Source organism: Diadema antillarum, unplaced genomic scaffold (assembly GCF_040938485.1).
Source record: "Diadema antillarum isolate AM-2024a unplaced genomic scaffold, OU_Dant_1.0 scf00000008, whole genome shotgun sequence".
In the NCBI taxonomy this organism is placed as follows: Eukaryota; Metazoa; Echinodermata; class Echinoidea; order Diadematoida; family Diadematidae; genus Diadema; species Diadema antillarum.
In genome coordinates, this window is record NW_027270897.1 from 3,284,974 (window position 1) to 3,308,013 (window position 23,040).

Here is a 23,040-nt window from a genome sequence, read left to right on the forward strand (position 1 = left end):
ATCAGTAGTCGAGGGGGTCGAAACAAACTGGCTCACCAGAAGCGTTGCGAGTTCGCTGAAGACGAGCGGGGCAAAGTCGTCGACGTAGCTCTTGCACTGGGCGGCAAAAGAACCGAGCTGAGTGCAGAAGGCATCCAGCTCTTCTATGATCATATGCTGCAGGAAGAAATAAGTCAAAACGCACTTGATACACAAAAACAGGTATAGAGACTGCTGCCTACACCAAAGGGAAGACGATTGTACAGAACAAAACAAAAAACAAAAAGCAAAACAAACTAGAAATGTCGCTATGGCGACTGGTATGCCTCCGCCATAATGCATGATTCTCCTAATAGGTCTAGATAGTACATGTGGACAATGTGTGATTACATTTTCACAAAACTGGCAAAATAATGAAATGACAAGTTTGTCACAAATGTGTTGAATGTTCACCTTCCTTGACCTTGGTTTAATTGGATGAATAGGAGAGCATGTATTTGGGGATTTAAGGACTTTAACTTGACTTTGACCCATTCATACATTTATGCATTCAGTAATTTTCATGGTACCGGTATGGAGAAAAAGTGCAAATTCTGTACTGAATAGTAAATTGTTACCATGTTCATCTGGCCTTTGACCCTAAAATTCATAAGATAATCACATTCAGGTAGAACATGCATAAATATGCAGTAAGTTCCACGATAAATTGAGCCACTTCCGAGATATGGAGGAAAAAGTTCGTTCAGCACTTTCACTTGATCTTTGACCTTTTGACCTTTGAGGCAAAAAAAAAAAGGAAAAGAAAAAAAAAACTCTCCAGAGAATTTCTATTAGGTTACACATGCATACATCAAGTGTAAAAAAAAAATAATAATCCTGCTGGCATTGCATAAACATGAGGGAAATAGTAAAATTTTGAAGTGTTGCACTTGACCTTTGACCCCTGACCTTTGACCCCATGAACCCTACATTCTCTAGATAATCACTGCCAGTCAGTACATGTATATACTATGTTCCATGAAGATACCTTGAACAATTTTCCAATTTACAGAGAAAAAAAAGAAGTTTTGATACTTTTACTCGACCTTTTGACCTTTGACCTTTGACCTCATGACCCAAACTTTCACCAGAGAATCTAAATTGGGTAATACATGTATACACTAAATTTCAAGAAAATATCTTCAGGCATTGCATAGATATGGTGGAAATAGTGAAATTTTATGTATTTGACCTTGACCTTTTGACCTTTGACCTTGAGCACGTGCACCCAAAAGTTGATAGGCACAACTTCACCCCCTAATACACATACATGCCAAGTTTCATTAGGATACCTCAACAGGTTTTGATAGTTACCTTGTCCACAAAATTCATTACGGACGGACGGAAAGACGGACGGATGGAAGGACGGACGGACGGACGGAAGGACGGACGGACGGACGGAAGGACGGACGGACGGACAACCCGAAAACATAATGCCTCCGGCACCACTTCGTGGAGGAGGCATAAAAACATCACGTGGATGGTCTTATTTTTCATGTGCTTGGGTCTTCTCACATTTTAAAGGGACTGAGTGTACAGTTCTGGTTGAGGTGAGGATTTAGCTTTTAACGTTCTGCGAGATATTCAGAAACCACTCTATGAGATGTCAAAGAGCATGCAATTCTAATGGGTATCAAAAGTTTATTTGATGAAAATCGGTTTTGAATTGGCCGAGATATCTAAAAACAAGGTGAAACAAAGAGATCCTAATTAAGGCATGGCATGTCGCCTTTTATTATTATCAGTTTTTTTTATATCTCAGCCATTTGAAAACCAATTTTCATCAAATAAACGTTGAATCCTTCCTCAAATTACATGCTCTTTCATATTTTATAAGAAGTTTTTCATTATCTCACTTAGGAATGTTATAAACCTGAATCCCCACTTCAACCAGTACTGTACAGTCCCTTTAAGCTGTTGCCAACAAGATACTGTACAGTGGACTCCCGTTACGGCAAAGTCCTCGGGACCGGCACTTTTCTTTCGTTATATCGAAATTTCATTATGACCAAACAAATAAACAATAAAAATACATATAGAGGATAATGTTGTGGCCATAAGTTCTACTTCGTTGTAACTAGTTTATCTGGGCTGAGACTCCTGGGCCCCATTTAATTTATTTGAAGAAAAAAAATTGACATGATGGCAACTCTTGTTGGAATGGCAGTTGTCATGGTAACAACAAGAATCCAGCTTCCTGATTGGCTATTGCTATGAGAGGTCACCACTCCAGCAAGAGTTGCTATCCTAACATCTTTTATGAAATGGGGCCCAGATTTGCTACTGCTGTCGCCCCAAGTAAAAGACTTTTCTCTCAGCAGCATTGGGACATACCTGGACTGTTGTGTTTGAAAGCAGCCCATCTATGTCCTTGATGAAAGCCTCACAGTCTGAGCATGTGTCACCTGGGGCCTTAGAGTGCAACTGAACAAGAGAAACGAGACAGACAGACATTACATACATACATACAGACAGACAGAGAGAGAGAGAGAAGTAGATTTTATGTTAACATCCTGTTGACAATGGAACGGGAAAGTTGACACTTCATAAAAATGCTTGCAGGAATTCTACACGACTGGTGATGAAAAGGGGCTTGTAAATACTATACTTGTAATCTTACAATGTGCATGTATATGTGTATCCATGTACAAAATGCTACTTGGTGCATTTGACTCAGCCAAAGTGGAGATTATGAGTGATTTGACTCATGTATGCCATCAAAAAGAACTGATAACTGGAAGACGATATACCCCTGATACCAATTGAGATCATCAACTATGTTTAAGTGCATCATCCTGCTGTCTGCTTCATGAGGCACTTTCACATGCAATGAATATTGCATATTACAGCAATGGTTGCAGCTACAAAAAACCAATCAGCCATGAGCTAATTGGACTAGTCGCTATGATAACTGTCAACCACATCCAGAGCATGGTGAAAAAAAACACTCTTTCTAAGCATCTTTTAAATTGATAAGGTACAAGTACATGTATGAGTCACTTCACTGTCTGTGTTCAATAGTTAAAAAAGAGTGTTACAGATTTCTTAAAACAAATTAATGTTTGATGGAAATCAGAGTTCAATCTCATTCAATTACAAATCAAACCCTTATCACATCTTTCACACCGAGTGCGTTACCTTTTGACTGAGCTTATTCCAGATCTTGGACTGGCAGAATCCGATGGTCTGGCACACTTGGTCAGGATCCTGAAATCGCACCACCACACATCATACATGACCATTAACAATGGCACCGAGGAACAGCGAAATGAATCAATGGCTTTTACGATAAATGCATATAACTCACTATCACACTATTACATGGCATCATGTGCTGATAAAAAACAGATTTCTCTGTCATTTGTTGTAATTCTTTTCACAGTTGTCTTAAGCCCACCACACACTACAAAATCCAAGTGGTTGCATGATTGTAGAGGCAACCTCCGTCATACGACCAGTCGCGTGACTCGACATCGTGCACGATTATATCAGGCTACACATATAGGCTTACCACTGTACTACCTTTATGCTGTAGCATGATTAGCTGAAAGTCCACAACTAAGAATATATCGTGTCAAATCTCTACAACTGGGTTGTGTTGAGTGACTTACAACTGACAGGGTGGTGACATTACAGACTTCTGGTCTTAAGATTGTACGACTAGTGAATTGTGGCAAAGTTGTGAAGTGTGCAGTGGCCTTGATATGTTTCAATATCAACACTTTCCACATTGACCACAAAAAGGCTCTGCATTCCACAGGGCAATATAACTAGAGTATGAAGACATCATCACCAATATATACTACAGTCTTGCTGCTTGCCATCACAGATTATCACACAGTGCATTCATAAGGGTATTCAAGGCGTACAGACAATGTGCAGACGCACTCACCAGAAAAGACGCGATGGTGTCGAAGACCAGCTCGGCGTACTGGTCGACGTAGCTCTGGCACTGCGACGAGAATGACCCAAGCTGCGCACACAGGTCATCCAGGTCTTGTATGATCATGTTCTGGGTGCAGTGAGAGTATTTCATTGGTATGAATTTTCACAAAAAAACTCACAACTTACAGCGCAATGTCCATATAACACACATAGAACTTCCTACAGGTCACAGTCATATTCCTGACTCAAAGACTAGAGAGCCAAGCCCCGGCTTGACTCTCGCTAGTGGATTGACTTTAGCTCACATGACAACACTCTGGGCCCTGTTTCATAAAGCTGTTGTTAAAGTTACACATGACTTTACGATCTGGAATATGAAGTGCCAATATTTTTTTCCTTTACGTTTGAACAAAGTACGACTGTATGTCAATATTTCATCTACATTGGGGCAAACATACACTTTCAACTAAAAACATGTGTTAAAATGTAAGAATACTCATTATCATCTGCAAATTTCAACTTTAGCTATTGAAATTAACAGTGATTAGGAAACCCACTTGGCTCGCCATATTCCAGTTGTTGGTAAAGTCGTGCATAACTTTATGAACAGCTTTATGAAACGGGGCCCTGGTCCCTTTTCTTGCAACTGCTTATTTACAAGGAGAAGGCCTTTGACAAAAGTTGAGCATGCCTGAGCTAGAAGCAATGAGGCACGATGAGTAAAAGGGACGGGATGAGGATGGGACAAAGGCATACTTTGGTCTAATGTACGTCTCACCTGCACCGTCTGGTTCATCAGCATGCCGTCAATATCCTTGATGAGTGCCTCGCAGTCCGCACAATCATCGCCAGGGGCCGAACGTATCTTTGAAACCTTCCGGAAGACATGGATGACACTCTTTCAAAAAACACATATTTTTCTATACACGGCACTGGGGTACAGATGTGATGACGTTACAGTCTTTTGTTATAGCTTGGGTTGGAACCAGGTGCGTGTATAAACACTTTGGCCAAGTAAGGTTATTTAGAACCAGTTTCCATGGCAATAAATGGCTAAGACATCACACTTTGGTACAATTGTGAAACCTTCAGAAAGACATAATGTCGCTGGGGTGACAAGACCCTGTCAAAATGTAAAATGTTCAGGAGAGCAAAAACACGAGGCAGTCAAAGCACTATATCAAAATGGGATAGCCTTTCCTTTGACATGCCGTGTTGGCTTCATTTTTGAGGTATGACAGCTAGGATTTGGACAGGACATCACTTGACTAATTATCTGGCAATTAATTTGAGAAAGTCATTATCACCAAAATCTGAGATACAAGGTCTTGTCACCCCAGCAACAAGTACATTACACTCTCTTTTAAAGCACAAACTTTACACTTCCTGGCACATTACAAATTGAAGATCTGAGGGACATATTTTATCCACGCCCAGAGCCAACACACATTCAAAATGATAACTTCCGTCTCACTGTGCAGCAGTCTGTTTTTCCTTCTCTCTTTCTCTCTCTCTCTATCTCTTTCTGTCTTCCATGTTTCCTCTACATAAACCACGCATACCATGAAAGAATGCATGAAAAAAATGAATAAAGAAAGATAATATGAATAGATGAATGAATAAAAGAAGAAAAAAAAAGAAGAAAGGCAGAATGAAAAAAAAAAAGACTGACATTATTTACCTTTGGCAAAGAGAGTGATGGACAGAAGCCAATCCTGGGGCAGAAAGTCTGAGGGTTCTGTAAATAAAAAGAATAATACCATCCAAACATCAGTGGTAAATATTAAAAAAAGACACACGCACACACATATACAGAATTTTTACAAATGGTCAGTAAAATAAATTCAGGAAAGTTTCACCTACAATGTGGTTTTTCAACTATGAGGATTGCAGACATATATACTTGACATATTATATTGAACACTCAGATGACTCATCAGAAAAAGAAAAAATATCTGCTCGACACTTGTGTGTAGCAGTACCTGCACATCTTATTCTGTAAAACACTTGCACATTTCCCCACTACTGAGTAATCTTATACATGAAAAGCCCAAGTGAAACATTCCCTGGTCTTGCTCAATCTCTTCTTGTTCCTGAAAATTACATCTACTAATACCACTTTTTAGAAAATGGACAAATCCATTTTCTGTTTTCTTTCACACACATGGAATCTTTACTCCATGTGAGGCCATGGCACCCACATTACATTAAAATGAGTGAATTACAATTGGCAGCGATCATTAATTTGCCACAGAGGGTGTAATGACGTTTTGTCATTTATAAGCAGATGACATGAGGAACATTGCTACAAAAGTTCGTGTGGGGTTAAAACACAATTTATACTTGATTTACCTAGTCTTTATATACAAGCATCTGTGCCAGTAGGCTTTATGTGGTAGTAGGAAATGTATACTTCAGTGGGACCTTGTTATAACGAGGTCGGATATGGCGAGATACCTGATATAACACAACAATTTTGTAGGTCCCATTCCTCTTTTAATATATTCCTTTGTTTTTATTCCAGATATGATGAGAAAATTTTCTGATCAAAAGCAGCATGTTATAATGAGGGTCCCCAGTACTAAGGACGGAATTCCGCCCATTTTATGTTTTGTCTATACCAAATCAATATTTGATCTACGAGCTACAAAAAGGACCGCAGAACTGGACTTACCAAGACGGTGACAAGTTCTGCAAAGACGGGTTTGGTGTAGGTGTTGACGGCGTACTTGCAGAGCGTGGTCAAGGGGACACCCAGAGTGTAGCAAAGCTGATCTAGTTCCAAGATCACTGCCTCCTACATGTCAAAAGTTAACAATAAAATAAATGAAATTGAATACTGTATGAGCTGACATGTAGAAGAGATATTTTTGCAAATTTCTATTTGTCAGACATTTTACGGTGTTGTTTGATTTTGCAGTTGCAAGGGTCTACATGTCATTACTTCACCTTTCATTAAATACTAGATAAGAATGAGTATCAGTGACAAAACCAGTACTGAATGCTTCTACTTTAGTCATTCCCTACACATATTCTGGGGTATCATCCTATCCTAACTGATCACAATCACTTGCACCAAAGAGGATGAAAAACAGGAGCATAACATGGATGTCTGAAACTCAAATACCACTGCATCATAATAACAGTCTAGAACAAACTTTTGTGACAAAAACAGCTTGCAGTAAATATTAGCTGGCAGAAATCAAAACTGTCACTATCTTTTTTTTTACAGTGATTTGCTTTGAACTTGCTTTATTATTATACCACTGAACATCTACAAACAACTCCTGAACTACATGAAATGAGCTTATACCAAAACACCTCATGGCGGTTGTCTTGTCAGTGTATACAAGAAGTGGGTCTTGGTCTGTCCATTTATCAACATGTATAGAACAAGGCTCTCTTCGGTCTCCACACTACAAGTGGATATGTTACAAGTGGAGAGTTTATCATCATTCATAGGTTTCTGGTGCATGCGATAACTGCACCTCAGATCGACGGCATGTCATTCACATCATTAGATGAGCCACTCTCATCTAAGATGAGCCACTCTCATCAGAGTTTTGCAACCCTCACCGGGGAGTTGTCGTACCTGGATAGCTGGATTGCTCAGGAACGTGTCCAGAGCGCTGACATAGGTCATGCAGTCGCTGCACAGCTGGCTTTCATCTTCATTTCGCTGCAAAGATGGTGGGATATAAAACGTGAGAGGATATTTGCAAGGTAAAAGGACTGAAATCAGGTGAGAGCCATAACCGCTTGCAACCACTCTTAAGTGTGACCAGGTCATAACTGAATCTTGATACAGAAATGTGCACAAAAAAATGTGTTTGTGTGTTTGTGTGTGTGTGTGATGAGTGTGTGCAGACACGTACACACACACATACACACGCATATAACCATAAAGGCCTTCTAGCACTCCTACATCTTTGTCTTTAGTATGGTAAATAACATGCACATGCGTCCTTCTAACAATAAATCTCGAGCATGACCGACCTCATCATTTCGAGGCACCAGCAACTGTAACCGATAACCTCTTGCATAAGAAATTAAAAAATAAAAAAATACACAAAAGGCTTTATATGGGTGACAGAAACCAAAACCTTCAAGGGATATCATCACAAACATGAAGCAATATCAACTTCAGGAAGATATAATACTATAATAATTATACAACTTATTACAGCAGCCCTAGTCCGGAAAACTGAGATGGGCAAAGGACATCTAAAACTACTAATATATAACACCTCACAACTAAAGGGCAACTTAACTTAATAAGATATCACATCAACAGATACTTATAATCAAAAGGGGCATTAATGCATTGTCTTTTCAGAATTACTCTACATCATGAGCAATAATAGATGTGCAATTGATCAATCTAAAGATACGTGATCCTTTCCGTGACGTGGTTTAGACTGGTCCTAATCTTTCTCATCAAATTCGAGAGCCTTTGTTCGTCGGAGAGGAAATAGAATGAGTACGTGACAGAAAACGATTCAACTGCACTTTTGAAAACCTATCACTTCTAAAGGATAGATATTGAATGCGAGTCAGCCAATGGTTGAAGTCCTGATTGCCATAGTGTGAAAACTGATTTGGTTAAAACTATTGTTCATTAACCTTTCAAGTGGTATTGTAACAGTTCAAATGAAACAAGCTGAAGTGGATCCACTATACAAAGCTGTTTAGGAGGGAGCTATGTCAAAACTATCAACCAATATACAGTTTACTAGTATTTTTATAAGGGTCAAGAAACAACAACATGATAGATTATCTGAATATGAGGACACGAGTGCATTTGTTTGCTCTCTGCATAAGGTTGTCAATGTATCTTATGTTTTGTAAATCTTTTGGTGTGAGCTGATTTGCTAATACAGTGTTCATACAAAGTACCTCGGTTTGCTCAGCTACTATGCTCAGACAAACAACAGAATTCTCCAACTCAACAACCACTTTATGCATTGCAGACAGTCTAATCATCCCCGTCCCCCACAGGATATTAGTCTATGTCATGAAAACTTACCAAACTCTTAATTTTCATGACCTCCTGGACAAACTGCCTAGCAGGAGAATTTGATGTACAGACACCAAGGTCAACACACGTGCTAGGTTTCTGCAGAGAAGACATAGAGAAAAATGAGAGAAGATCTAAAAGTTACAGACGGATGAATTTTTCCATGATGGGAAAAGGGGGCAACAAATGAGTTGTGAGAATGCATAGCACATTCTCAGGCAACAAACAGCACCAGAAGCAATGCCTGTGGCTAACAGCACCAGAAGCAATGCCTGTGGCTAACATTGATTAACCTATCAATTCCTGGGGACATTTTGCTGCCAGCAGAAATTACCATCCTTTCATCATCAAATTGGTACCTCTGAATTTTACTGCGTATGTTATAATGTAAAAAGAGATTAGTTCAAACTGGCTGAATTCATTAACTCTGAACCAAGTCAGCAAAGAAATATATACCAAATATTGCCAATTTAAGAGAGAAACAGGAAATTTAATAATCAACATGTGTTGCCAATTTAGGAAGTAGTGACAAATTTAGAAATTAAGAGGCTTTTAAAAATTCTGCAATAGAATTAAACAAACTATAGTATATCCCAAGGTAGCCATTGGGGAATAAATGGGTAAAATGGTTGATATGAATAGTAAGGCTCAATTCAGCAGACTTGTAGCACTTAACACTGCATCTACTGGAAGTATGTCATAATTTTGAGGTCAACGTGCTGACACCGATCAATCTAAATAAAAGATGTTAGGATAGCAACTCTTGCTGGAATGGCAACTTCCCATAGCAACAGCCAATCAGGAAGCTGGATTCTTGTCATTGCCACGACAATTGCCATTTCAGCAAGAGTTGGTATCATATCAACTTTTTATGAAAAAGGACCCTGGATTATAAAATTGTGGGTTCTAGTGGTGAGGTAGCACTAACACCAGCTAAAGGCACCGAACCTGAAATCACCCAATATTGAGCATGGAGGAGCAGTACAAAAGAGGGGCAGGGATTGTGGTGGGCACATTGGTAATGGGGGGGGGGGGGGGGGGCAACTGGCACTGTGTAGGGCATCATGGGAAGGGTATGTGGAGCAATATGCAACTTGGAGGTATAGTTCAGGGTGGGGCAGGGATCTCTGTGGGTGTGTCAGAAGTATTATTGGAGCTTAGAGCGGGAAGAGATCTGACTTCAAGGGGGAGAAGTATTCGTCCATTGTGCGAATGGTAGGACCTAGGGATCAAACTTGTTACGGGGCACAATGCATTACAATTCAGTAAGCGAAGCTGGTGCAATTGTGGAAACGATTGGGTCTGATAGGGGGTGTCACGTGGTCGCATGAGACAGACTCCCTTTTGGTATGATGATGATAATGTTTTTTTGTTTTGTTTTGTTTTGTTTTGTTTTTTGTTTTTTTTTGGGGGGGGGGGGGGTGGAGGTTGGAGACGGGACTGCATCACCATTGAACTCACCAGATAAGTGAGGAGAAGCTGCACGATGATGGGGAAGTCTGTCTTGACCGTCTCGGCACAGTTGGGGATGAAAGTCTCCAGGAGAGGGCACAGGGCAAGGATGGTGTCTTCAACCTCTTGCTGCAAGGGAGTTATATTGGCATAAAAAAGAAAAAAAAAAAAACAGGACTGCAAATGTTTGCTGATAGCAAATGGAGACTTGGTTAACATCAAACATAGACCTGGGCCTGATCGACAACATTATAAAACTACTACCTGAGGGCAAGTGATATGAAAAAAGGCTATTTTAGCCACACTCATTCACATTTATTGTCACATGATTACATTCACCTCTTCTGTACTTCCATTTTTTTTTCTCATTTTGTTTGTAGAGTGCACTGACATTTCCCCAGTTATGATCTAGGCTATCGAGGGAGGAGGATCTACCACCATCACTCACTGCTGATTAAAAAAGTAAACCTTGGGCATACTCTCATCTCCTCTTTGCTCTTGGCTTTACACATTGGAACCTAGGTACAGTTATCCCTCCACTGGCTTTTGCAAAGACCGGTTTTTGCCACTGAAGGAAGTAATGACCTTATTTCTGGTTGCTTCTCCATACTCATAGACTGCCATTATGAGTCGACATAAGAATCGTTTAAAAACACATATGTACATTGTATGCAGCATTCCATGCTGTAAGGGATTAGACTCATCACTGGATATCAGGTGAAAGCTTGATAGTCTATGGGATATGATGCCTGTCTTGCAAATCAGGAGGTCATGGGTTGAAATCCAGCCCAAGTACAATGTATGTACGGCCCATGAATTTTTGCTATCATGACTACTAATTACTCAAAAACAAAAAACAAAAACAAAAAACAAAAAACACACAAAATAATCAGTGTTTACTCACATTGAAGGGCAACTTGCTAATCATTAAAATTCATGAAATTCTTCCGTCAAGATGTTTTCGTTGATGTAGGGCAATTTGCCAATCACTATTGCATTTTCGGCTTCGCACGAGTATGGGGCCAACACATACATACTCTCATGTTAAGTCTCCGATGACTTCTTACCTGGAGAGTAGCATTTGACACCAAGGCATTGGCTGCCGACATGAAGTCCTTGCATAGGGTACAGATTTCATCCTGGAAAAGTGATTGAGAGAATCGAAACATCAATCAGTGACCAAAAGTCATGGCATCGATTTCCGTAGCTTGTAACGTAATAAACAATCTAAAGCCAAATAGAGTTGCAGATATACCTGAATCAAGAAAACTGCAAAGCATGGTGGTATGGCTAATAAAGAAAGGACAACTGATATAAAATATTTGTTGAAAACAAAGCTTAATATCTCACCTATGCCTTGTTAAAATGTCAAAGTCTGACAGTGCTAATAGAAATTCCAAACTTCTTGGCATTCATGAAGCATGTCAAAATGACCTACGTATTTTACAATTGTATGTTCGCACGCCTAATCTTCAGCATGCTTGACCATGACTTCAAAGCCAGTTTACTCTCAACCATTCTCCTGGTGGCTAGCTTTCTTTACTGTTGCATGAGTCGGCTTTCTGCTTTTTGTTTTTTCAAAGGCATTTTTCAAATATAGCGGGACAAATTATTTATCATTTGAAAGCTTTGAGACTTGTGTCACAAGAGAAGACATTACCATCTTTGACCTTTTGAGTCCATTATTCAACCACAAGTCGATGCATATTTAAAATTTGTTATCTTCGCCCAATATGGATTGTTTCAGCTTGAATTAAATGGAATTGAATTGAACTGAATCAGGATTTGCTTTGGTGTTTGCTATCCTGCAATTGTGGTAAGTTCAGAATACAATCAAACATACCAACAACAACAAAAAGAAGTTCTAAGAAAAGAATGCTAACAAATGATCACAAAAAAGCACACCTGTGTACATATGCTTAGTCAAGTATCTAGATAAAAGAATGATCATGTGTCACCCTTTCTGTTTCATGGATGTTTATAATGGCTTGAAGAGAGTGATTGTTGGCTCTTCATAATGTCAGAAATTAGAAGAACACAAGTGCATCCTTAGAGAGAGATCTATTCTATGTCTGAAAGAGAAACTCCCTGTTCATTCAGCTAAAGAAAGAACAATCACAAAAGATCTTTTAGCTTTAAGTAAAGAGCAAAGATTAAATGACCATCTCATTGGGGGATGGGAACAAACAAAGTCATGTCTTTCAGTTCTGTTATTACACATTCTGAAAGAGAAAGACTATTGGTGATTCATGTGAAGAAGGCCATCATCAACACAGGCAGTCCTTTCGATAAGCTGACCACAAGGAAAGGCAAAAACTTCTTAAAGAATCAACAATCTACAACAAAAAATGATGCTAGATAACAGGGTTAAAAGAAGCATTTTGGTCTAATTTAAATACAGTCTGTAAAACATGTCCCCCTTTAAAAAAAAAGGTACAAAGCCTTCAAGAGAAAGAGAGAGAGAGTGAGAGAGAGAGAGAGAGAGAGAGAGAGAGAGAGAGAGTGCAGATCCATCATCTCATAATATAGTGCTTCAACATACACTGTACATTGTACCTCCTCTCATCACGCTACACAATGTACAATGTATCATGACACATGGTATTATACTGTTATACTACATGTATATGTATGTTCTGTAGACAAACGTGAAAAGCTTTTGTGTCTTGCCACATACATGGGGAAAGGCGTGCTGTCCAACAGCTTGGTTTGGTGCATTTTTAGGTTCATTATTTCCTCTTTGAAGGATGCAGACTTAGAGAGTAGAGAATGCATCATCATTGTTGTTTTATAAATGTTAGACAAAGGTAAAGGGTAAAGGTGGGGGGGGGGGGGTAAGTGATGCTCATCTGAGCTGCAAGACAACTTGACCTTGATGCAACTTGCACATGATACCCCCTTGATGGTATGTCTGTGACTGATTCAGGGGTCCTCCAAGCAGTAAATTACAAATATATTTGTTATTTGTACTACACCTTCAAAAAGTATCTGGATCTAAAAAAGAAGATATCTGAAGTTCCTACTAACCAGTATTCTGAGAGGCTTTTGAAGCCCCCCATAATCTTACCCCCCCCCCCCCCCCCCCCCCCACTGGGAGCCATCTGCATTTACTTGAACAACTTTTCATTCCAGTACCTTAAAGAATGATCCAGGTTTTTAAGTGGTAAGAATCAGAAGGCACTCATGTTGGATACAAACTACATAATGATATAATTATGCTTCCTTGATGATGCCACAGCTCTTAACAACCATCCGAGTATCAAAGAGCATTCTTGTGACAAGATAAATTTGATGAAGAGTGATAAAATAAACAAACATTCTCCACAATACTCTGGTTAACCGTACAGCACGAGGAAATGAAACCAACAGGAAGAGGCAACAAATCAGTACATGAAAACGAAACAGACAGGAGAAATTAAACCGCGGAGAAGAGAGGGAAACTGCTAGGCCATTGAATATTTTGTGCAGTAATTTCCTTTCAACAGTCCCAAGTTTCCAATGCCAGTGCACATGCAAAAGGTTTCCTGAAGTTTGTATTCCCCATATTCAGCCACAATGTGGTACACACATGTAATATTACATAACTTAACTTCATGGTCTTTTGCTTTCTTAACCTTACCACATGACATACTTTTTGCAATAGTCAGATAGCAAATACCATTATAAACATCTGGCAGTTTTGAAGGGGAAAAAACACATATAAACATCTATCTTATCAGCAGGGAATACATGTAAAGATAGTATATAGTATCAAGAAGCTTTATGAAATATCTAGAAGTTGATAGACTAGAATTTTCACTGAATATGATTCATACATTGGGTACACTCCTTTCTGGGTAAACAAACAACTTGCTGGACACTGCAGCCCATACCCATATTTTGGATATTACATGCCACTAGCACTATACAGTATAGTTGAACCTCTCGTATCCGGACAAGTCGGGACCGGGGCTCATCCGGATAAGGGATTTGGCCGGATACGGGAGACTCAATGCTTTATACATGTATATATTCATACACATGTACTGATGTAGCCCATTGTAGTACCACATGTAGTAATGTGTATACTGCAACCTTTTCATTGTTACACTCAGTAACAGACCCCAAAATAGAGGTTCGTGTTTGCAAGAATGAAATCATTTTCTTTTATAAATTCTTGGGATGATTTACCCAAATAATTATCAAGAAATGTATCAAGTATATGTAATTCATGTGTATTTGTGTAGGAGTTCTCAAGGAGTTGGGAATCCCCCTTTCCTCCCGTAATTATTTGAAAAAAAAATCATGGCGAGATTGCGTCCGTATAATAAATAGAGAGATCCGGATAAAGGGAGGCCGGATAAAAGAGGTTCAACTGTATATGTACAGACTGCTGAAGAACTGTTGGAGAGGTTGGCTCCAAAAATTTTTTATTTTTTTTTCTGAAGTGGCTTCCTTGGCTGCGCTTGGCCTGACAGACATGAAAATGAACTCACACACAGCATAACCATTCCTTGAGGCCATTACACACCTCAAAATGCATGTTTACTTAATAATTAAGAATGCTAAACTTTGTATTAAAGGGTGGTTGTATTAAAGGGATGGTATAGTATTGGTGGAGATGAGGATTGAGCTCTTAACTTTCTGTGAGAAACTAGGAAACACTTGTGAAATGCTACAGAGCATACATACAATCATGTAGTGTACCATTCTAAAGAGGAACTCAAAGTTAATTTGATGAAAATCGGTTTTGAATATGGCTGAGATATCCAAAAACAAAGTAAAACAAAGCGATCCTAATAATAGGTGAGTCTCACCTTTTATTAGGATCACTTTGTTTTTGGATATCTCGGCCATTTCAAAACCAATTTTCATCAAATAAATGTTGGAATTACCTGCTCCTTCAGATTTTGTAAGCAGTTTCTCATTATCTCTCACCAAAAAAAGGTTAGAAATATGAAGCCAGGTCTCAACAAAACCTATACCATCCCTTTAATGTGCCAGTATCCCAAGAACTAACTGAATGTCCCACAAAGTTATTACATGTTGACACATATATCACATGTACATCCCCCCCAAAAAAAAAAACCCCACAACTTTGTGAGGGTATTATATAATCTTATAGATAAACCACAAACATTAGTGTGCAATTTGTGTATTACCAGGTATACTGCTCATTATTCATCACCTTGACAAAAATAAATGACACCTAAATACTCAATATTCGTGTACATCCTCTTTCAATTTTTTACTCATATCTTTTGTAGTTTATTGTTCTTTTTTTTTATTCTAAGCTTGCGTCCTTTATTCATGTGGGTTTTTTTTCTCTTAGAACCACATCCTTCTTATCAATAACGAGAAATTACAATCTTGCCAGCCTGCAAATCAGCCATTCAAGTACGCCACATCCTGCCACACAGAATGCTCACAGAGTGAAAGTGAAATGAAAGAAGATATTTAAAAACACACACACACACACACAAAAATAGATATGATATAACTAATACAAACATAAATAGGTATAAAACCACATGAAATAAAAAAGAGGTACATGCAAACGAAACAAAACATACATATACAATGTATGGCAACTCATGGTCACGCAGAGGAAAATGGTCTCAAATGTACATGTACAAGAAAGGTGATTACACTATCAATGATTTTTCTTAATTATTTCGAGAGGCAAAATCAAAAGTTGAACAAGCTCCCAATCTTTTGCCGCCCAAACATTCATTTCACACCACAGGCCTCAAGCTTGGACTTCCCCTGACGTGAACAATATCTACATATGTACAGTACAAATATGGCACATCTAGCATTCCTAATGTCATCTATTACATCTATAATTCTTTCACCTTGCAAGACATAATTTGTCAGTCATTTCAAGGGAACTGTTGACCACAGAGCTATACACACACTAGAAACATGTACTCACGTGAGCCTCAAAATATGCATTGCCCCTCCCTCTAATGCAAAAGAAAGAGGGACACACACACACACACACACACACACACACACACACTCACACACACACACACATGCACATACGGATCAACACCACTGGTTTTCAAAGACTTCCAACTGAAGATGTACATGTATGTACACACAACCTACACAAACTATAAACAGAGGAGCTACATGTACAACTGTATGTTGACTCAAGTTTGTTCAGAGTCACACAAGGACCTTGTAAGTACATAATTTATTGTCACTACTGAGTACAAACTTCAAGACTTTGCACAGACCTTGAGCTTAGAGGACAATACAGTGTGAGGTTTCAGAAGAGATACAGATACATGTATATACAATGCACATTATATGTGTCTCAATCTTTAAAAGGTCTTTAAGAGTCTATGAAGACTGAATCTACCCCCCAAAATGAAACAAAAACAAACACGCACAAAAAAACTTAAACATAACCTACCAATGTTGTGAGTGAAGTGAGTGAAGTGACAGCAGTGCTGGCAAATAGTCACACATCAAAAATAGGAAGATTTCAGAAAGCTGTTAAGGATATTATATGTCATACATGTATGTATCTCAATTTCAAGAGGTCTTTAAGAGTCCATCAAGACTGAATCCACCCCTTATAAAAAAAAAAAAGAAGATAAGAATGAACCTCAAATTATATCACCCGTCACTAAAGTGACAGCAGTTCTGACAAATATTCACACATCAAAACAAGGGAGATTCCGGAAAGCCTTACGGAGAGATACAGATATAGATACAGATACGCTTTGTTTTACATTGTTTTTGGATGTTTCAGTCATTCAAAATACGATTTTCATCAAATAAACTTTGAATTCCTCTTAAGATGGTATGCTCTGAACTATTTCATAAGTGTTTTCTTGGTATCTCGCAAAGAGTTAAAAGTCCAATTCTCATCTCCACCAATACTGTACTATCCCTTAAAAACGAGATCTGTGAGAGTCTATCAAGACTGAATCTACCCCTCAAAAAACAAAAATGAACCTTTTACAATGTATATATCACCTGCCATTGTTATGAGTGAAGTGACAGCAGTGCGGCCAGACACTCGAATACACCAAAACAACAGAGATTCCAGAGATGGGTTAGTCAAATACTGGTTAGTGATTGGCTAAATACAGTCACGTGATGGAGGCACATTGGTTATGTTCACCCATGGGCAGAACATTTTTGTAATGTTCTCCCATGGGAAAACATTTTCACATAACAAATGACAAATGATACCAAATAATTGAACGATCATATTTTTCACACAATCGATAGGATAAATTTGCCTATTCCACACAATGTGAAAAAGGAGATGACCGATTATTGTACTGCGTACAAAAGTGTGATTTGAAGGACCGCGCAAAGTGAATTTGGCTCTGCGCGAGCGATCGAGTGCGCTGTGCTGGTGGTTGACGTTGCGAACATGGCTTCCACGGTTTTTGTATTGGTATGGTATTTGACTAACCTATATAATATAACAGATGATGACTTTTGTTGTTGGGAACATGTACCAAACGTTCCACCCTCAGAGTTTGAAATGCTATTTTGGGAGGCTATAAGTCCCTCGACTTCGTCTTGGGACTTATAACCTCCCTCAATAGCATTTCAAACCCTTCGGGTGGAACATTCGGTATGTTCCCTCCCCCGCCAGTCATCATCTATATAATGTCGTAATTATATGTTACTCAACAGGCAAAACCTCATTCTTATTTAAATCAGGGAGGATTTGATCAATTGTATTCCTGTTTGACCAGAAATGGAGAGGGTTTTCATTTGTCAGGGCTCAGATTCCAACAGAATCAGGGAAACCAGGCAGCTCTGTGGCAGTATGAGGAACTAAAAATGTTTATATTTCAACTCAACAGTAAATGAGGACATTTTATGATACTATTTATAACAAAGAATAATACTGAGCCTTTCATTGTTGTTTTGTTGTTTTGTTTTTCAGTGTGTTTTTGTAAGGATATCTTGGTGGAGGAAGACTTGTTTTACAAAGTGTTTATTTTGGAACATGTACAGAGTAATTTCTGTTCAGTGCCAAAGTCAGCTTACTATTGTATGGTAGAGATGCAGATGAACCAGTGTCAGGCTGCTTGATCAGACTGAAATTGTGTGGGTTATAATAACAAGGAAGATATTTGACCAAAAAAAAAAAAAGACACTTCTGTAAAACATGATACATTCCCGGCATGAAAATTTTGCAAATTGGAGCCCATAACCTTTCTCACGGCATGAAATTTTCACAAATTGCCACTGACGTCCAATGCATATTGTGTAGGCAAGAACTTTTGCGTGCATTCAAATATTGCAAATGTTGGCTATCACAAAATTCGCGAAATTAAAATGCATGCAAACATTCTTCTTTTTACAGTATGCATATCATTTAATGTCCCGTAAATCACTGTCCAAGTTTGATGGAATTAATGTGAGCAATTGTAGATTCTACTGGAATACTCTTCTTCATCATTCCCATACATTACTTGTTTTTATTTAATTATTTTTCTACTTCCCATAGGCCCCAAGGCAAGACTGCCTATAACACGTACCCAACATCCTGAAAATGTTTTAAAGTTCGTCGGAACTTGGACAGGAAATAAAAGCAGGATGCAACTCCATATGCTGTAAATGTCCACCTAAATCCAGGCAAGCACTGTAAATGATATTCTACTTTGGAAACAGAAACTAGCCCAAATGGCCTATCAAAATCCACAGCAGGTTTGGTAATTATCATTTGCTAAGTATTCTTGTAATTAATAATAATAATAATAATAATAATAATAATAATGATAATAATAATAATAATATATCTCACTAAAAAACTCTGCTGACATTCATTTTATCCCAATACATCTTATTCTCTGTTTCATAATCCCTCCAGCTCATGCAATGACAATGCTACTGTCAAGAAAACAAGACAATGGCATTACACTGTAAATAGGCATGTAAAAAACATCACCCAAATCATCTATTTCTTTGTGTCACATTATTTATGACTTTTGATTTTGAATATTGATATGTTTTGGGTTGTTTTCTTTTATTTTTAACAACTGAAAATAATGTTTAAAAAAAGCAGATCAATAGATGTGTAATTTATCAATTATCTAAAATGATTTTGACTTAAACTAGAAATACGCATTCTTTTAACCAGCCTGATAATTCTCAACTGAACACCACACCTACAGATTCTAGATGAGGAAGTAATCACTTATCATCATAATCTGATATACAGTATACCAGTATACATGTATACATGTACAACCCTGTACATCGAAAGAACCTTACAAAAAGGTCATCACACGGTGCAAGAAACATGAGAGAGAGAGAGAGAGAAAAAGAAAAAGTCATATGATAAAATGAATGCAAAAGCAGGAGTCATTGCAAAAGAAATGCTGCAAAAGAAATGCTAGATGGGGAGTCTGCTTGCCCAGTTCTTCGTCTGCTCGTGTTGCAGGTCCATTCAGACACATATTTGTTGACCTAACAAAGTCTGTCATTAGGGCAGGCATTAATTGACACGTACAAGATGGTACCAATCCCTACAGCAGCTCCGGACTCATTTAATCTTTTTTTTTTATTACTATAAACCACAGTACCACGCTGCTACTGGTGTCAAGAACACTAATGAATTACGACTCATAAAAACTAGAATTGAGGAAGAAGTGGGAGGTGTTGTGGGATTTTTTATTTTTTATTTATTCATTCTTTTTTTTTTATAGAAGCACAGATTGAATAGAATTGTTTGGATCTCTGGTCTTTGTTTATCTTTTCACAAGGGTATTAACACTCTCCGTGGTGTTGAAACTGTCCTCATGATTCACAACCAACACCAGACCAAATCATGTGACAAGCACAGTGCTTCCCATGATCGAAACAGGGCGCGGATCGGGGTTGGTAGCACCCGTGGCAGGAGCCGTCTCTTGCCACTTGCAAGGAAAAGGATTTGGGGCCAGCAAAATCTCGCAAACTATTCAAATGCCTAGATGCAAATGAGGTTCACATATCGTGACAGAGAGGGGCAGAATACACGTAGCACGTCTAATCGCATCCTACACTGGTGATTAAAAATACAAAACAGGGTCACCCCCAATAGGGGTGAGGATTCATCAAGACTAATTTGCAGATCTGAGTACATGATAAAATTGGCTCACTGGGTCAGAGTTGTACTAATCGTGCAGTGATATCTTAATGACAGTCAAAAGCAATACAAAGTCGATGCTGTCTGGAAGCCAGTCAGCAAACAAAAGAGACTAATTAGCCACTCGAGGCACACAATTTTCATTTTTGCTATAGTGGTCTATATTTCCTTACAATCAGAGGCATCAAGACATTTTCGAAAGGAGGATAAAGCGCAAAGCACAGCACTAAAAGCTCTACTCTTGGAGATTACTGACATTGTACGAGAATACCCTGAGTTAACAAAACCATGTCACCATCATCATTCAAGTTTACACCATACAGCATGATACACTGACTTTCTTCTCCTGGCACTGGCTGATGCTGTCTTAACAGCTGCAGCATCAACGCACACACACACGGAATCATGCAAACAAGCTTGATTCAGACAGGCACGATTCTTGATGGATTCACTGGGATCAAGTCCCCACTGCTTGAAAAACACAACGATTACACACAAACATGCTATGACTCTTGAGCAACAAAAAGGAATATGCCTCTTGAGCAACAAAAAGGAACCCCCCCCCCCCAATATTCAACCATCTGGGGATTTCATCAAAAAGCCGATCAGTACATCATCATGTCATACACTGGGGGCAAAACTATCAAGAAAATCCAACAAAAGGGCTTTTCTTTAAATTGTGCTAACACTATCTTGGGCATACAAATACAAACAGACTGAAAAACAGACAGACAATCTGACAAATAAGAAAACCCTCTTTTATCCTTCAGGGGTAGATGCATTTGAATACGACCCTTCCATTGTCTCCACCACACTGTCCCATAAATATTTGACCAAAAAAAAGAAAGAAAAGAAAAGAGGAACAACATACATGGAAAATGCTATCAATCCCATGGGTGGCTTTTCTCACAGTCCACTGAGTCACTCTAATACTGCATTGTATGGATCTAAAGATTACATACCATCACCAAAAGGCTTTATGATAAATAGACTGCTGTGTAATAAGAAGTTCCCTCCTCCCGCCCCAGTAAGCTGCTTTCACATGTCAAATCTCGAGTCTCCGTAGTTTCACTTTCGTATTTAAAATGTGTCAAAGGGGACGAGCGGGTCTGGCACTCGCCTGAGCATTGCATTTAGACTTCATGGCACTCCACCTTTAGGAGGCAATTGCAAAAATCTTCAAAGATTCAGGGATTTCTGCATGTCCTCTAGGCAACATCCTCCTAATTTGGGGTATACAGGCCCCCGTTCTAGGGGCCCATCTACTTGGGCACCACCACTATTTGTACAAGCTGCTGATGATTATTACCTCGTTTGGTCAAAATCCAAACACCAGTTTTCAAGGGGACAGGAAAATGTGAAAAAGTTAATGCACAACAAACAATGCACGGTAAGCAAGGGGTGGGGCACCCGAGGATCTGCAATGAACAAACTACAGTCATCAATGTACAAACTCATAGTATTACCATAGTTTTATCACTTCTTGTTCTAGAGAAGAACATTTTTAGATATTCCTTTAAATTTAGGGTGTTTGGACCAAGTTTGGTGAAAAATCCATACAGGGGTTTTCAAGAAGAAGATGAACATGCACAAATTAAGTCTCCATTTGGAACCCCCCGGGGGCACCCTTGATTCCACCATGAACAAACTTGAAACAACAGTCATCAATGTCCTTACTTACACTGTATGTGGTATTATCTTAACTCTATTACTTCTGTGTTTCTGGAGACAATTTTTAAAGATCCCTGAGATCTTATCCCCTTAGGGGTGCTACCTGAAAAGTTTGATGAAAATTTATCCTCGGGTTTTCAAGAAGAAGATGAAAATCTACAGCCCCCATTTAGACCCCTCCCCCTGTCTAATCCACAGTATTAACTAAGCTCTATCACTTCTGGTTCTAGAGAAGAAGATTTTGAAAGATTCCTTAATTTTGGTGGGTTTGAGCACCCCTGCAGGAGGTAAGAAACTATCCCCCTAGGCATGCTACCTACCAAGTTTGGTGAAAATAGGTGATGGGGTTTTCAAGAAGAAGACGAAAATGTAAAAAGTTTACACACAACGCACAACAGACATGGGCGAAGAGCTCTTGCAATGATAGCTCACTCGAGCCATTGGCTCATGTGAGCTAAAAAGCAAAAAGAATGCTGAAGTCAAAAAGAGAACCAGGAGTCTTTTGGTCTTACGTCATTTGGGCTCTGGAGGGATGACCCCGGGCAGAACTTCAGCAGTGCACAGACTTTATCAGCAGTCTGAAACAGGCAAGAAAGAGGTGAACATATGATTAGAATGAAGCCAGGCTTACTAACATTGTGACTGACCAATCTTATCAAATTATATGACTGGTACACAAAATGTTTAGCCTCCAAAGGAGATATAGAAACTGATATTTGCGGATATTTCTCATCCATCATTGCTAGGTTCTTCTGCCAATTGCAAAAAAAAAAAAAGAGAAAAACAAAAACAAAAACAAAAACCTCAAGATGACAGGATCACTTTAGGTTGAATTCTTCGCAGAACCATTAAAGCCATATTACTGCTTTGTCATTCTTGGTATACTGTACAAGGTGCAGCTGGATGG

The 23,040-nt window shown here is 38.8% G+C and overlaps 1 protein-coding gene across 1 annotated transcript in view; it reads right to left on the reverse strand.

Annotated features, from left to right (window-relative positions):
• LOC139718591 (uncharacterized) overlaps window positions 1–23,040 on the reverse strand; it is a 73,396-nt gene that overhangs the window by 34,383 nt on the left and 15,973 nt on the right. The window contains exons 5-16 of the mRNA XM_071630060.1: window positions 22,646–22,711; window positions 11,440–11,511; window positions 10,382–10,501; window positions 8,930–9,019; window positions 7,496–7,582; window positions 6,578–6,700; window positions 5,585–5,641; window positions 4,682–4,777; window positions 3,911–4,030; window positions 3,157–3,225; window positions 2,353–2,442; window positions 37–156 (exon numbers count right to left, since the gene is read on the reverse strand). Coding sequence (XP_071486161.1) covers window positions 37–156; window positions 2,353–2,442; window positions 3,157–3,225; window positions 3,911–4,030; window positions 4,682–4,777; window positions 5,585–5,641; window positions 6,578–6,700; window positions 7,496–7,582; window positions 8,930–9,019; window positions 10,382–10,501; window positions 11,440–11,511; window positions 22,646–22,711 — 1,110 coding nt within the window. The remainder of the gene's footprint in view (window positions 1–36; window positions 157–2,352; window positions 2,443–3,156; window positions 3,226–3,910; window positions 4,031–4,681; window positions 4,778–5,584; window positions 5,642–6,577; window positions 6,701–7,495; window positions 7,583–8,929; window positions 9,020–10,381; window positions 10,502–11,439; window positions 11,512–22,645; window positions 22,712–23,040) is intronic.